Here is a 16,799-nt window from a genome sequence, read left to right as displayed (position 1 = left end):
AGCCCTCCAAACACACAGTGACACACTGAGAAACACGCAGTCGCACAGAAATATACTATAACTCTCTCCTAGGTAGAGACACTCAAAGGTCCAACTCCACAAAGGAACAGGCATGCACACATGACCCCCTAACCAGGACATCCATGTACATGCTTGTATTCAGGCAAACAGCAAGGTAACTGTGAGTTTACACGTACACACACACATACATTCACAGCATACTTTCAAGCACACACAGACACAACTACCCACACAAAACGTCATGCAGAAATACCTTCTGCACACACGCATATACACACAATGTACAACCATGCAGAAACATGCACCGCCATCTGAGTGGGCTCACACGCAGAGGTATCACCTGGGGCCTACGCCTGAGTCAGTCCCCTGGGCCAGCTGGGCAGGGCCGGCTTTGGCCGGAGGCTGAGAAGGCGTCTCCTGGAGACAGGCTGGGAGGCCCCGGAGATAGGGCCTGGGAAACCAGGCCACCACCCCGGCTGGAGCTTGTTCCTGGAGGGGAAGATAAATGATGTGTCTGCTGGGCTCTGGAGGGAGGGTGGTCCTCAAGAGGAGGGGCTGCCGGCCTGGTTCCCATTGTCTTCCTGCCCAGTGCTTTCAAGGCCACCTCTGGCCTGCAAGCTCCTGCCCCCAGGCCAGGCCACAGACCATTGTTCCAGCACCCTTGGAGGCCTCTGTCCCTTAAATAATGAGAGCCGGCTTTTATCGGCATTTGCTGAGCACAGGCCAGACTCAGGGAGAACTTGCTCTCCTGGTGCCTCCCAGATGTCACCTTAGTCCTGGCAATGACGGCGCTGACCACGTCCCATGACACACTCTACTTCAGGTACCTAGTCTCTCATGATCCTCTTGACACCTCTGACAGGTAGGAATGATTCTGCCCATTTTAAAGGTATGAAAACAGAGAATCAAAGATGTGAAGGGAATTGCCTGAAGTGATCCCCTCCCCAGGGGGCTCCCAGGCCGGGGCTGGGTCTCCCTCAGTCCTCATCACACCAGGAGAGGCTGCAGGAGCTGGGCACTCAGGGCTGGGTGGTGTCTTTCCTTGGTCCAGGCAGCAGGATGGATGTCGGTGAAGACAGCCCGGCTTTCTGGCTCGGGGAAGCCATCTCGTCAGCATCCAGGAGGGGGGCCTGGGCTGAAAGCCACACACACTGGCAGGATGGCAGTGGCTGCTGTTACCTGTCCCCCCACCCTGCCTCTGGGTCCTAACAGGCTGTGGCTGGGCTTCCAGGCAGAGGCGGTGTCCCTGGAAGGTTCCTGTGGGGCCCAGGCTCTGGAAGCCCTGCCCTGAAGGAAGGAGCGCGGTCTCAGGCCATCTGGGCAATGCTAGAGAACTGGGCCCGAGCTGGCGCCAAGGGTTTAAGAGATTACGACAAGAAAAGCTCCAAACTAAGAAACTTCCCTTACAGCTGATTGCCTTTAAGAATTAGGCAAGATAGCCATGAGCAGACAGAACTCGAAACTGCTGCTGGCCTGACGCCAGCTGGGCCCTGGGCTCTTCGCCTGAGACCCTGAGGAACATTCTCCTGGGACTCTCTAGATGAGGCTCCACAAATCCTGCCCATCCGGGGGCCTCAGTCTCCCTGGCCTCTGGACTTGAGTGGAGATTCTCAAATTATGTTCCCCATTTTGGGAGAGGGCTTGGGGTGCTGCCAGCTATGGGGTCTGGAATTCCCCTTCACCCTTCAACAAGAGCACTCAGTGTGACTGCAGGCTCATTTGGTCTGGTCTTATTTCTTCTTCCTGGACCCACAGGAAGACTGCATTTTCCAGCCTAACTTGCCAAGGAGACCAGGGCCTGTACCTGGGTTCTGATGGAAGGCATATGGGCAGAAGAGAGGCACACTAAGCCCAGGCATTAACACCCTACGGGGACGCTCCTTGCTCTTTTCTTTGCCCCCATGATGACAATGCATTGAAGACAGCAGTACTGAGGTAGAACTCAAATCCCTGAGTCAATGCGTGGAGCAGACGCTTGGGGAAGCCACCAACCCACATAGTATTCGTGTGAACGAGAGATAAACCTTCCTTGTGTCGCTCCATTGGGATTTCAGGGTTTGTTGCTCCAGCATGGCTTAGACTAGCCTAATAAACTCCTGTTCACTGGGTTTCATATTTGTAGGTTTCATATAAAATTATATTTGAAGAAAGAGCTCTGTGGCTAAAACCCCATATCTGAGACGTTTTCCCCAGGGTCTCCCAGCTCTGCTGTCCTGGGATTCTGTATTCAGACAGAATGTGGCAGTGGAAGTTAGTAGTCTTGAGTGTGGTCATAGATCCTGGCTGTGTGACTTTGGGCAGACTTCACACTCTTCTGAGCCTTAGTGTCCTTACCTGCAAAGAGGTGCTGGTGCTTCACCTGCATGGGGGATGTGAGGATCAGCGAGGCCCCATGGACAGTTGAGACGTGTGGTGGGCATCAGTGGGGCCACACATTCCACTCGCCACACTCACCCTGGCAAGGGCAGGGGAAGAGACCACAGGGCTTTATTTCTAGGTGGGGAATCTGGAAGTCATGAGATTTCATTCATTCATTCATCTGGCTTATATTTTTTGAGTCACTTTTCTAGGAGCAGAGGGCGCAGCAGTAAACACACCAAAGTCCTTGCATGTGGGTATATCTACCAGTGAGGACACATCTCGCCCCGGCTTACTGGGGACCCAAGGCTAGTCTCTGCCGTTAAACCTTCCCGTCCTTTTTCTGTATTTTATTCTCTTGCAAGTACAGTCTCCTCTGTTTTGGAAGAGAGGGGATGACAATGATTGCTCATGTTCATTGAGCACTTGCTACGTGCCAGGCTCTTCATGACTCTGCGAGCCTCCACCAAGCAAGTACCTTCCTCATCCTCATTTGTACAGAGGGGAAGCTGGACACAAGGAGACACTGAGCCACCTGCCCAAAGTTACACAGGCAGGACATGAGGCAAGGCTGGGATTTCAGCCCAGAGAGTCCTGCACCAGCACCTGGGCACAGACACAGAGCTCGCTGCCTCTCCCCGCCCTGCAGCGCTGTGGCTGGTGTGGGCTGCAGGTCAGGGAGGGGGGGCTGTCAGGGGAGAGGGCTTCCAGGACCAAGCAGAACAGTAAGAGTTCTCTGTTGCTTTGTCTCCTTCTGCCCCTCTGACTCTCTCTCCCCAATTTCCTTCTTACCGCATTTGATATGATTCACCTGGCCTGACAGTGCTCCTTGCTTCACTTTAATTCCTTCAGTGCCTCCTCGCTGCCCTCAGGATACAGTCTAGGACCCTGGGCTCATCATTCCAGGCCCTGGGAAGTGTCCTTTCCAGCCCCACTGCCGCCACGTGCTGCCCTGTGCCCTGTGCTGTGCTTGGATCAAAGCGTGTGGGCTGCCTCCCCAGCCCCGGCCTGCGCTCTCCCCTGCCTGGGAAAGAACATTCCCCATTGTCCCTCCCGGCTCACTCCCGCTGGACTTTCAAGACTCAGCTCTAGGCAGCCTTCCCTGGGCCCCCGGGTTGGGCTAAGTCTTTTCCTCTGTGATGCCACGGCCTGGGCTGTGCCACAGCCCTGATCCACTGGGTTGTCACAGTCTCCATCTCTGCTTGACAGAAAAACCATATATATTATATAATGGTAGATAAATACATAAGTGAAGCGTGTTGCATTTTATAAGAAATGGATAGGCTGGTCACATCATTTATTATGTACATCAGGACCTTTCTGAGAATGAAAAGGATTACAATGGATATTTATACTGGGACAACAGACATAAACTAAGATTGTTCTAGGAACACCTTGGATATGAAGCAGAATGATAGTGAACACTTTGAACTCAAACTTAAATGAGAGTGTGTCTAATACTGTGGGCTTCTCCCTTATCCCATCTCCTGCATTCCCTATAGAAGTAACTTCTATCCTGAATTTTGTGTGATTCATTTTTCTCAGTTAAAAAACAAACTTGCATCATATGTATATGAGAACCTAAACAATATAGTTTATTTTTGCTTGTTTTGAGCCTCACAAATGTTAGATCATGTTGCATGTAGTCTTCTGCAACTAACCTTTCTCACTTAGGGTTTTGTTTCTAAGATTCCTTCACATAGTTGGCTGCAGCTATGTTTGGTTCATTTTCATTGCTGTATAGGATTTCATTACAGGGAGATGCCACAGTGAATTAAATTTCCTGTTAAGGGCATTAGGGCGGTTTCCAGGTTTTTGCCATTATAAACAGCACCGCTGTGAATATCCTTGTACGTGTCTCCAGGTGCTTATAATGCAAAAGTTTGCCTAGGGTTCACGCTTAGAAATGTGGTGATACAGTAATGAAATCATAATGAAGTCACAATATTTCAAAGTGGTTGCAGCAAATTACACTGCGTTAGGAGCATCTGAGAATTCCTGCTGATTCCCACCTCACCAGTGCTTGCCACTGTCAGAGTCCTTTTCCGTGGAAAATCTCCCTGTAGTCTTAATTTGCATTTCCTGATTTCTATGAGGTTGAGCATCTTTTCTTCAGGTTTATTTTCCATTCATATTTCTTCTGATGGGAAAGGCTTGTTCATATCTTTTGCTCCTTTTTTAATTGAATTATTTGTCTTCTTATAGATTCGTAAGAGTTCTTTGTGTATTCTGGGGAGTAATATTTTGTTATTTGTGCTATGTTTCCCCAGTTTGTGGCTAATCTTTTAAACAATTATTAATAGAAAAAAATTAACTTGGAGGAAGCAAAGACTAGGCATGGTGAGAAACCAACAAAAACAACAATGAAACATTACTAACACCTTCAAATAAGAGAAAATATTGCATCCATGAAAAAAGAACAAGATACTATATAAAAAAGGAATAGTCAAATAACAAACAGAAAGATCTTAGAAATAGGACAAGAAAATTTTTAAAAAACAGCAGAAAACTCTGGAGAGTTAAAGAAATTTTCCATAATAGAGAGCAAACAGGGATGAAAAATAGGTGAAAAAATTTAAAATAAATATAAAGGACCAGTTCAGGAGGGCTAGTATTTGAATAATTAAGGGATTTCAGAGAGAAAAAAAATTTAAAAAATCATTATAGAGGTAGTTCTAGAAAATTTTCTCCAAACTGAAGATGATGAGTTTCATTCTGTGAGGCCACGCCCTGAACAGTCAATGAAAACCGATCCACTTTAAGACACACCAAAGAAATGAAAACCTAAAAGTTTCCAGAGAGAAAGAACAGGGCAGTTATAAAAGACCGGGTAACAGAGTGGCCTTTGCCTTTTCAACAGGAACTAGAAGACGGTGGAGCAAGCCTTCAAAATTCACATGGAAAATTATTCCCAACTTAGAATTCTATACCTACTCAAACTATCAACTAAATGTGAGGCACTTTTAGAAACGCAAGGTCTTTAGAAATGCAAAAGTCTACCTCAGATATCTCCTTTTAGAAAGCTGTATGTAGATGTTCCCCAAAATAATGCAGTGAATCTAGCAAGAGGAAGGCATGAGATCTAGGAAGCGAGGGAGTCGACCCAGGAGGAAAGTTCAGAACAGCACCCAGATGGTGGGAAGGGAACTCCCACAGTGAGAGCTGAGCAGCTGGCCTGGGCATCAACCAGTCTGGGCTGCAGCGGGGAGAAAGCTGCAGGAACTTCAAGAGGAGTAAGTTGGTAGAATACAGTACTGCTATCCAAGGGAGATACATTCCAGGACCCCTAGTGGATGCCTGAAACCTTGGATTATACTGAACCCAACTGCCATTAATCACAACACGTCTGTTCATGCCTTCCACCCCCAAATTTAATGCCTTTTCCATTTTAACTAAGCACTTACCATGCACTGTGGCTGTAATTTGCAGTGTAAGGTACGACAGCAAAACTAGCATGGATTTCTTTTTCTTTCTTCACAATTTCATGTATAGAATATTCAATTTTACTGTAAATCTTAGCAACCTCAGCATGTGATTTTTTTTTTCTTTCCTTATCAAATGGAGAACTTTCACAGCTTCTCTTTGGCATATCCAAATTGCCAGCATCACTCTTCTTGCTCTTTGGGACCATTATGAAGTAAAATAAGGGTTACCCAAACACAAGCACTGCAATACCAAGACAGTTGATCTGATAAGCTAGAGGGTGACTGACTAACCCGCAGTAGCGTCTACAGTACCAGAGAAGGGATGATTCACATCCCGGGCAGGACGGAGCCAGGTAGTCTGAGATTTCATCATGCTACTCATAATGATGGACAATTTAAAACTTACGAATTGTTTATTTCTGGAATTTTCTATTTAATATTTTTGGGCTGCAGTTGACCATGGGGGTAAATGAAACCATGGAAAGTGAAAGCATGAATAAGGGGGAACTGCAGTACTGAATGTGGGTGATCATGTTAAAAGGAGATTTACACAAATGAGGGAAGGTGTGGAGAGAGGAAGAGATGAATACCTAGAAAACTAAACAAGAAATAAAACAATAAGCAAACAATAATAGAAAATATTAATTCCAGAGAAAATGCAAAGTTGTGCAGAAAAAAAATAATCATGGCACATTGTGAACAGCATTTGTTTTGTTATGAGCACATGGAAATCTTTTCAGGATATGACACCAAAAGCATAGGCAACAAGAGAAAAAAATAGATAAATTAGACTACATTGAAATTTTAAAATGTTGTGTATGAAAGTATACAATCAATAGAGTGAAAAGGCTACCCACAAAATGGGAGGAAATATTTGCAAATCATATATCTGCTAAGGGATTAATATCGAGGATATATAAGAATTCCTACAACTCAACAACAAAAAATTAAACCCGATTAAAAAATGGGCAAAAGACTTTAATATTTGACATTTCTCCAAAGACATTGAATATCTTTGGATATTGAATATCCAAAGATATTCAATTGGCCAATAAGCACATAAAAAAATGCTCAGCATCACTAATCGAGGAAATTAAAACCACGATGAAATAAAACCCTCACACCCATTAGGATAGCTATTATATTAAAAATAAACAAAAAATCCAGAAAATAACAAGTGTTGGCAAGGATGTGGAGAAATTGGAACTTTTATGCACTGTTGGGAATGTAAAATGGTACTAGAATTATAGTATTAATCCAGCAATTCCACTTCTGGGTATATTCAAAAGAATTGAAGGTAGGGACTTGAAGAGATATCTGTATACTCATGTTTATATTAGGAACATTATTCACAACAGCCAAGACATGGAACCAACCCAAGAGTCCATTCATGCATAAATGGAGAAACAGAATAGGGGAATATCCATACAATAAAATATTATTCATCTTAAAAAGGAAGAAAATTCTTACACATGCTACAACATGGATGAACCTTGAAAACATTATGCCAAGTCAAATAAACCAGTCACAAAAGGAAAAGCAGTGTATGGTTCCACTTATACGAGGTACCTAGAGTAGTCGGATTCATAGAGCCAGGAAGTAGAATGGTGGTTGTCAGGCACTGGGAGAGGAAGGAATGGGGGTTATTGTTTAATGCATACAGAGTTACAGTTTTGCAAGATAAAAAGTTCTGAAGATGGATGTTGGTGATGGTTGCACAACAGTGTGAATGTACTTAATGCTAGTAAACTACACTTAAAAATGGTTAAGATGGTAAATTTTATGTTATATGTATTTTACCACAATTAAAAAAATGTTTCAAATCACAAAATCCCAATCATCTTGGAAGGATGGGCAGGAGTTGACTCAGTGAGTGTGTGTCTGCATGTGTGTGTGTATGTGTGTGTGTTTGGGGGTGTCGGGGCTGTGAGAGCTAAATCCTCATCTTCATGGCAGGAAGTCAAAAGACAGTGCCTAAAATGGAAAGATCGAGAAATAGAAAGAAGTGTGTTATGTAACGATATGGAGGTAAATACCAAAAGAATCAGCTAGAAGAGCTGACACTGGTCTTCTGGGAAGAGGGAAATGCAGGTGGGGAGTGAACGACTTGAGTTTTTCATAACTAGCCTTGCAGAACAATTTGATTCTTTATGCGAAAATAAAATTTTTATTAAAAAAAAAAAGAAAACTAACCCCAAATAAAAGCAAACAGAAAATTGCTGAGCCTGTCCTTGAAGGCCCTGTGACTCAGGCAATGGGGAACCGGGGCCTGCGCCTTCTCCAGATCACCTTGAGGAACACCTGTCATTATGACTCCTGCCCTCCATGCCTCCGGGAATAAGGGGGGGGCGGGTGTGCACCCTTAGAGGACGCATCTGCATGGGCAGACACCGTTGTTTACTTGAAGAGCTGTACATGTATTTTAATGTATATTGGAAAAATGTAATTAGCATATCAAGCCTGTGATTTCATGGAGATTATTGCTTAGGATGAAGCTACATTTATGAAATGAAAGGATTTAGGGGAAATACTAGGATGACTGTAGAGGAGGTAAGTGGAAATGGAGAAGGTCATTCAAGGGGGCTGGGAATGACTGAAGTCAGGGTGAGAAAGGGAACCTGCACACACTGCTTAACAGAGTCAAAAAGCCCTTAACTATACTGATCACAACCAGGATTTGGTGACAGAACAAGTTAAAATTGGTTAGAACAAAGGATGCAAAGAAATGTTTCATTTCTTGACCTTGCAGCTCATTATGCTTTAATTATAATACACTAGCATGCTAAAAGAAACTCCCACAGACACCAGGATGGTTCAGGGAGGAAACTTATAAAATACAGAAAGGGGAGGGTCCCAGTTCTAAGCAAGCATCGGCCCTTTCCCAAAATTAATGTGAATAGTCCTCCCCTTCATAGCTTATGATTAGGCCATTGCTTAAAGGAAGAAATAAAAAAAACCCACAAGTACTGTTCTCCTCAGCAGGGAGAACTCTGCCTGTGGAGTAGATCTTCTGAATAAAACTTGCTTCCACTTTACACTGTCGGCTCACTCCTGAATTCTTTCTCATGCGAAGCCAAGGACCCAATTAGACTTCAAGTGATTCCCAGCGTTGGGAATCTCTTTCATGCGTCAAGGGGAGACACTGACCTAGTTCAACTCCAAGCGGAGAGAGGAAGAAGGACCCGCTCAGTGTCCTACAATAAAGCAATGGAGGAGGCAGTGCTCCCGAGAGCACGTGGCCAAGAGGCAAGAAACGGAGGCTGGGTTTGTCCAGCTTTTCTACGAACCACCTTCCAAACTCTCAGCTCCTTTGTGTCTTCCTGCATACGATGAAGGGGTTCTGCAGCTAATAGCAAAAATGCTAATGATAATTGTAGATAATCCGTATGAAGTTCTTGTTTACTGTTTACCAGAAACAACAACAGCAGCAATAACAGTAGCAAAGACTTATTTACCACGTGCTGAAAATCCTTCTAAGAACTTTATATATTTAGTTGGCCCTCCATATCTGTGGGTTCCACATCTGTGGATCCAACCAACTGCAGATCAAAAATATTCAGGAAAAAAATTGCATCTGTACTGAACATGTACAGGCTTTTCCCCCCCTTGTCATTGTGTCTTAAACAATACAGTATAACAACTATTTACACAGCATTTACATTGAGTTAGGTATTACGAGTAGTCTAGAGATGATGTAAAGTATACAGGAGATGTGTGGGGTTACATGAAAATGCTCCGCCACTCTATATCAGGGTCTTGAGCATCCATGCATTCCGGTGCCTGAGGGGGTCCTGGAACCAATCCCCCATGGATCCCAAGGGTGGACTCTATTAACTTATTTCACCCTTATAATCTTATGAGACAGCCCCAGTGATTGCCACCTCCTGGGAGTCACACTCCTGTGAAGTCCCTTCCAGCATAAAATAGGGCTGACCTCTGCAACCAATAGGATATTGCTAAAATGAGACAGTGTGACTTCCACAGTTAAGTCATGCAGGACATATGACTTCTTCCTTGCTTTTTCTTTTTGGACCAATCACTCCAGGGAAAGCCAGCAGCTATATCATGTGGACACTCCAGCAGTCCCATGGAGAGATCCACGTGGAGAAAAACTGATTCCTCCTGCCAACAGCCAACGTGGACTTGCCAGCCATGCGAGTGAGCCAACCTGGTCCCTCCAGCCCGTTACGCCTCCAGAGGACTGCAGCCTGGCCAACACCTTGACTGCAACTTCATGAGAGACCCAGAGCTAGAGCCACCCGACTCAGCTGCTCCCAAATTCCTGACCCACAGACACTGTGAGAGACAATAAATGCTTACTGTTGTTTTAAGCTGCTAAATTTTCGGATAATTTGTTATGCAACAATAGATAATCGATAGTATTAGGTTATATTACTGTCCCCATTTTACAGATGGGGAAATTGAAGGACAAAAAGTTCCCATGACTTGCCCCAGATGACACAGGTAGTGAGTGATTTAAACCATGGCAGTTTGGATCTATACAAAGTTCATGTAATGAATTAGAATCTCTATTTCACAGGAGTCAAGACACTCTGCTTGCTCAGAGACAGAAAGAGAGACAGACAGAGACACAAATACAGAGAGACAGTGACAAGGAGAAATGGGCCGTTGGCTCAAGTGAAGGATGGGGCTGCACTTCTGTGAAGCGAAGGGAGCAGCTGTGGAGAGCCCCACTGCCCTTGCAGCTCAGCTGGGACTGGCTCAGGGCTGCTGGGCCCTGGCTCTGGCTGGGCTGGTGACCAGCCTTGGGTGCCTGGGGGTGGGAAGCTGGTGCCTCTGAACAGACCCCTCCCTGGAGCTCTTCTCCCTCTGTGCTGTCACTGTCTGTCCTCCAGACCAGAGGTCCTCAAGGGCAGGGGTAGAGTCTCGTCTGTGTCCCTCGCTAAGCACAGGGCAGCCAGAGCAGGCTGGATGAGCTGTGTGCAGAAGGCTCTCTGGCCTTGGTGTTGGAGAGAATTCGCTTGGTCGCCTCTTCCTTTAACAAGTCATCACTGGTGACACGGTAAGGACTAGGATGACCTAGTTTCTGATTTGAGGAGCTCCCCATTGGATGAAGGATACAACCACAGCCCAGCGTGATCGGAGAGATTAGGACACACAGTGCAGTGGGAACCTGGAGAAGGGGGGAGGATCTCTGTGGGGGAGGCTAGAAGGCTTCCTAGAGGAGGAGGCATTTGAGCTGAGGCCCAAAGGATAAACAGAAGTCAGGCTGGGCATGGTGGCTCACACCTGTAATCCCAACACTTTGAGAGGCTGAGATGGAAAGATAGCTGAGGCCAGGAGTTTGAGACCAACCTGAGCAACAAAGTGAGACCATGTCTCTACAAAAAAAAAATTAAATTAAAATTATCTTGTAGTCCCAAATACTCAAGAGGCTAAGGCAGGAGGATTGCTTGAGCCCAGGAGTTGGAGACTTCAGTGATTGTGTCACTCCAGCATGGGTGACAGAACAAGACCCCATTTTTAAAAATAAATAAATAAAAAAGATAGAGAAGTCAATTCATGCAGGAGTGTTCTAGGCAGAGGGGATAGCCTGGCAAGGCCTGAAGCTCCAGTTCTTGGGCGGCAGGAGGGGAAGCCTCCAAAGGCAGTGGAGGCCAGACATGCATGCTTCGGAGGGACAGGCTGCCATGCTGACAGCTGGTGGAATGGCACTATGGGGAATTCATTGCATTTGGCGTTGGGTTTGGGGATTTTCTTTGGAAACCCAGGGGTAGGCAGGGCTTGTATGCTAGAGTCAGCCCAGACTGGGAAGAGGGGACAGATGAGGACAGGAAGTCACTTGGGCAGCAGAAGCTGTACCAAGACCTCAGTGTCCATTTGGTGTCTTGTGTGCTCCAAGAGCTAGGCTTTCTCCCTCTGCTCCTCACAGGAATGAACCAACTTATGTGCCCTGGAAATGTGCCCTAGTCCCACCATCTGGGTTCAAATGCTGACTCTGTCATTTACTAGCTGTGTGACCTCTCCACTGCTTAATTTGCTCATCTGTACAATGGGATAAACATAAAACCCGCCTCATAGAGATGTTATAAGGATTAAATGAGTGAAAGAATTTAAAGCACTTAGTATGGCACCTGACCCCCAGCAAATGCACAATAAGTATTAACTACTATTATTATTTTATGTGATTTTCTTTCAACTTTTTCAAGTATTTAAACATAATTTATCTGATGCTTGTTATGTGCCAGGTCTTGTATTTATCTTCTGACGACAAAGATGAGTAAGACATAGTCCCCCTAGGGGTACAGAAACCTTCAATGAAGGCAGAAACAAATGTGTCCCTTGTCAGAGATCCAGGAGAACTGGTTCCAGTCCTCCAGGAACTCACAGGCTGACTACGGGGACAGGTGTATAAGTAGTGGCAATGCAGGGTGATCAGGGCTGTGACAAAGGGAAGCCTGGGGACGGCAGGGGCCCCTGGAAGTGGCCCAAACTGGACGGGGGCTGAGAGGAGCCAGAAGGAACTCGGCTGAGGGAGCTGTTGAGAGACAGGAGTTGCCGATTTTGGCAATTGGCCTTGTGTAGATAGTATGAGCAAAGACTCCCTTGGGGAGGATGGGGAATATCTGGGCTCAATCTTGATTCTCCAGATGTCGGAAAGCCCTCAGGGGTTTGCAAACAGGGAATTATGTTAGAATAATTGTAACAATAACTAATATTTATTATGCACTTATTAGACACTGTGTGCTGTGTGTACACAATCTCATCTAATATCCTTACCACAACGCTGTGAAGTGAGCACTGTCACATCCCTATTTTTCAGGTGGAAAAACTGAGCCACAGAGGCTGAGTTGCCCAAGTTCACCTAACAAGGAAGGGAAGGAACAGACCCAAACCTAGGTGTCTGACCCAAAAGCCCATGCCCTAATCTTTCTACCTGCTGCCTCTGAACTTCCACCTACACAATCATCTTAAAGTTGGAACGAACCTCAGGAACTCCCCATTTTCTCCACCTCACAGATGAGAAAGGGAGACTCAGAGATGGGACTGGCTTTCCCAAGACCACAGAGTGGAAGAGGCAGAGCTGAGCTGGGCAGGTCAGTCTAGGCTGCAGGAGGGGCTTCCATCCTGGGTTCCACAGTCCTGCCACACTGCTGTCACAGTGGTCACCACCGTGCTTGACACAAAACCCAAACTCCTTGCTATGGCCTACAAAGCCCTCGGTGATCAGGGCCCTGCTGACACTCTCCAGCCTCACCTGGTGCACCTACCCCCTCCAGCACCTGGTGGCCCCTGGAGGCCTCTGCCAGGAGTGCTCTTCCAGCCCATCTTCATCTGGTCAGGCTCCTTCTTGAAATTCAGTGAAATGTCGCCTCCTCAGTGAAGCCTTACATGACTGTCCCATCACTCTCGTATCCCTGTTTTATTTTTTCTGTAGCAATTAGGATGATCTGAAATAATCTTTTTTGCTTTCTTGCTTTTGTGTTTGTCTCTCCCAACTAAGACGCAAGCTGCAGGAGAGCAGGGAGCAGCTGTATCTAGTTCGACACGGTATCCTTGAGCCTTGAACAGTGCTGGGCGCATATAGGTGCGCCTTGAGTTTTTGTTGCAAGTATGCCTGCATGTCACCATCTGTGTGTTGATGGTCTGTCCCCTCACCACACCGGTCAGGGGCTGACCCCCGCCCCAGGGCCAACTCCATGTCTGATTCACCTTGGCACTCCCAGGCCCAGCACAGGGTTGGCAGAGAATCAGGCCTGAATGTGTTTGTTGAATGACTGAATGAACAAGGGATAGAGGGGTAATGGCATGAGCACCCTGCTGGGCTCCCTGGAGTCTAAGCCCTTTCTGGTGAGGTGGCCACAAACATTGTCACTGGGCTGCAAAGGAAGTAATAGGGCTCAGGAAGCTGCTAATGAGACAGGGTGGCCTCAGGCCTAGGGCTAACAGTTCCCACCCATTTGCTGGGGAGGAGAAGAGACAAGAGGGGAGGGGAGGAAAGACCTCACACTGGCCCTTGATACCCACCAGCCAGTCCCTGTAGCAGCCAATGCCTTGAAAGCTCATTCTCTAAAGAAGGTTGTGCCACTCTAATTCCAACTCTGCTCTCTGCACCTCTTCTCCCCACGTGGGGGAGGGGGGGCTGCAACCCTCCAGAGGAAGCTCCTTCTCATTCATGCATTGGACAGTAGAGGCGGACAGCCAGCAGCCCTAGCTGAGCCTACCCTAGCGGCAGGGATGACACATCCCTTCTGTGGACCCCCAGAGCCCTCACCTTTCTCCATCACAGCAAGGATTACCTTGTCTTCCCTGTGGGTCCTCCCCTGACTGCCCCTCTGCCTAGGCCCATGGAGTGTACTGAATGAGGGTGAATGAAATAGTCTGTGCACTAAGCCCAAGCCACCTGCCTCACATCCCTGCCTGTGATCACACGAGCGTGTGCCATGAACAGATATACATGGGCACAGAAACAAAATCAACTGCAACCACACAGACTTGTAATATCCCTGCCCGAGCCCATGACAGATGCAGAGGTCCTGCCTCGCGCCCCCAGCTTCTCATTGATCATCCATATCTTGGTACCCCAGCCCCTACTCTCCCCTTCACCACCCGACGCGCACACTGCACAGGCCTGTGCGCCCTGGAGCATCATTTCCCCTCCAGCCCAGGTTCAGTCCTAGGCATCCCTAAGTCTCTGATCTGCCTGTCACCTCCTCCAGGAAGCCTCTGCTGCTTCCCCTGGACCTGCCCCCTCTGGGGCAGGGGCTCGCCTGGCTCATCCCTGCGTCTGCAGCGCCCAGCACTCGGGCGGGCCCAGAGCAGGGTAGTGGAGTGCCCGCTGAGGGAGGAGCGGACCAAGGACAGGAGGGAGGAGGGAGAGGAGCGAGGGGCGGAGGCGGCAGCGGGAGGGAGCGCGCGCGCCGGCGGCGGCCGCCCAGGGCCGGGGCCGCGCGCCCAGCCTGAGCCCGCCCAGCCGCCGAGCGTCACCGAACCTGCTTGAAATGCAGCGGAGGAGCCGGGGCGGGCGGCAGCGGCGGCGGCGGCGGCGGGGGCAGTGGCAGCCCCGGCGCCGCGGCAAGGACTCGGAGGGCTGAGGCGCGGCGGCGGCGGCGGCAGCGGCGCGGGGTGCGCGGGGCGCGGCGGCCGGAGCCCCGGGCCCGCCATGGGCCGCCCCGAGCGGGGCGCGCTCCGGCCGCTGGCGATGCTGCTGCTGCTGCTGCGGCTCCAGCATCTCGCGGCGGTTGCAGAGCCGCTGCACGGCGGCCAAGGTGCGTGCTGCTGGTCCCCGGCCCGGCTCCGCGCCGCCGAGCCGCCAACAAAGCGCGGCGCGGCGGCCGGGGGATGGGGGAGAGCGAGTTGCAGGGGGGTCCCGGACCCCGGGACTGGCGGGGGCGCTCGGGCGAACAGGCTTCTCAGCACCCAGCTGTCCTGGAATTGGCCCTCGGCCCCTCGCCCCCGCGGCTCCCAGCGTTGAGGTCTGCCCCCTGGGCACCCGCTGTTGAGGGATGGATGCAGGGGGTCTGGCCAGCTGAGAACTTTGCGGGGGGGCGGGGGCGGTGGTTCAAGGTTTCGGAGGAGCTGTGTGATCCTCCCAGTTGGGGTCTATTTGACACGCGCGCTCTGCCGCGGCAATGAGCCGGGCGGCTTCTCGGCCTGACAATGCGTTTCGGAGACCCTTGTGCGCAGCGGAGAGAGGGGCTGCCTGCGAGTGGGTGTGCTCACGGCGGGTGTCGCGCGTGTGCGGGGGCTCCTGTGGGCTCTGTCTGCGTGGATCTCTGACTGTGGGTCTTGCGTGCGGTTGAGTGTGTCTGAATGGAGGGTATACCCAAGTCGTGCGACACCCACTGTAAGTATGCGCCTGGTCTCGGCGTGCCACCGAGAGGCCCGCCATCCGAGGAACTCCTGCCACCTTGCTGTCCCTCAGGGTCGAGTGTGCCCGAAGCCCCCGGGGTCTCCAGCATCCCCCTTTTTTTCACAAGGGTAGACCCTTCCCAGGGGGCCTGGGCTGCGGGGTGAGGGGGTAGGGGGAAGCAGGGCTCGAGTCCGCTGATCCATATCACGCTCCCTCCCCCCGCAGGGCCAGTCAAGGAATGCGAAGAGAACCAATTCCGGTGCCGGAATGAGCGCTGCATCCCCTCCGTGTGGAGATGCGACGAGGACGACGATTGCTCGGACAACAGCGACGAGGACGACTGCCGTGAGTGGCGGGCCGGAGGGAACAGTGGGGGGCGCCATGCTCTGCGCGCACGTGGCTGCAGCCGCGATGCGGCCACCTGCGCGGGCCACGCCGCGGGCGCCCGCAGCCGGGAAACCGCCCGGGCGCCACTTCCCTCGGGGCCGGGTAGCGCTCAACCACCCGAAGGGAGCAGGGAAGCAGGCGTGTTCTCAGGGGCCCTGGGGCGGGGCCCAGGTCGGCGTGCCGGGAGGAGGGTTTGCCACGCTGGGGCTGCTGGGCCGGAACTGTGGGCGGGGACGCCGCGGTGCCTGCTAACGTCCACCTTCCAGCGGTACCGACCTCTCGGACTCCCGCTCGGCCCCGCAGGATGCGCGCGTGTTTCAAAGTTCCACGCAGCTCCCGGCCGTACGGCGCTCCTTTTCCTGCTTGGTTTTTGTGAATGAATAGGCTCCCCGGGGTCCCTGATTGGCTGGGCGAGGACCACCCCATAGGCCCCCGTGGCCGGAGTGGCCAATCGCGGGGCGGGCGAATGTGTAGTATTCGGGCGCCCTGGGCGCCGGGGCTCTGTCCTGGCCCCGCCCCGGCCACACCCCCGCGCGCATCCTCCGGCTAGTAGGTGCAGGCGGGGCCCGGGCGCGGTCTTCCGCTGCTTTTCTGCCTAGTCACTGTGAAGACCTTTTTTAGCCCCCCTCCCTAGAGACTGCGCTCTCCTGCTAGCCTGGCCCGGCTATGAGTCATGGGCACACCAGGAAGGAGGGAACCAGGAATAAGAGTTTGTTTCCTGGAAGGGACCCAAGGACCCCGAGGCCACACCTGAACCCCTGACGACTGCCTTTGCTGAGCTTGGTGTGCGCTAC

At 50.0% G+C, this 16,799-nt stretch overlaps 1 protein-coding gene across 11 annotated transcripts in view; it reads left to right on the top strand.

Moving 5' to 3' along the window:
* Positions 1-14,812: 14,812 nt before the first annotated feature.
* The window catches only part of LRP8 (LDL receptor related protein 8), a 74,746-nt gene continuing 72,759 nt past the window's right edge, over positions 14,813-16,799 (top strand). For 3 of the 11 annotated variants that reach the window (XM_075998506.1, XM_012776289.3, XM_075998544.1), the window contains exons 1-2: positions 14,815-15,034; positions 15,844-15,963. In XM_075998506.1, coding sequence (XP_075854621.1) covers positions 14,929-15,034; positions 15,844-15,963 — 226 coding nt within the window. In that variant the 5' untranslated portion in view covers positions 14,815-14,928. Of the gene's footprint in view, positions 15,035-15,843; positions 15,964-16,799 lie in introns of all 11 variants that reach the window. The other 8 variants (XM_075998530.1, XM_075998520.1, XM_012776299.3 and 5 more) reach the window with 5 other exon arrangements.

Source organism: Microcebus murinus, chromosome 2 (genome assembly GCF_040939455.1).
Source record: "Microcebus murinus isolate Inina chromosome 2, M.murinus_Inina_mat1.0, whole genome shotgun sequence".
In the NCBI taxonomy this organism is placed as follows: domain Eukaryota; kingdom Metazoa; phylum Chordata; class Mammalia; order Primates; family Cheirogaleidae; genus Microcebus; species Microcebus murinus.
Note: the sequence above shows the minus strand (reverse complement) of the source record. Positions and strands in the feature narration are given on the sequence as shown.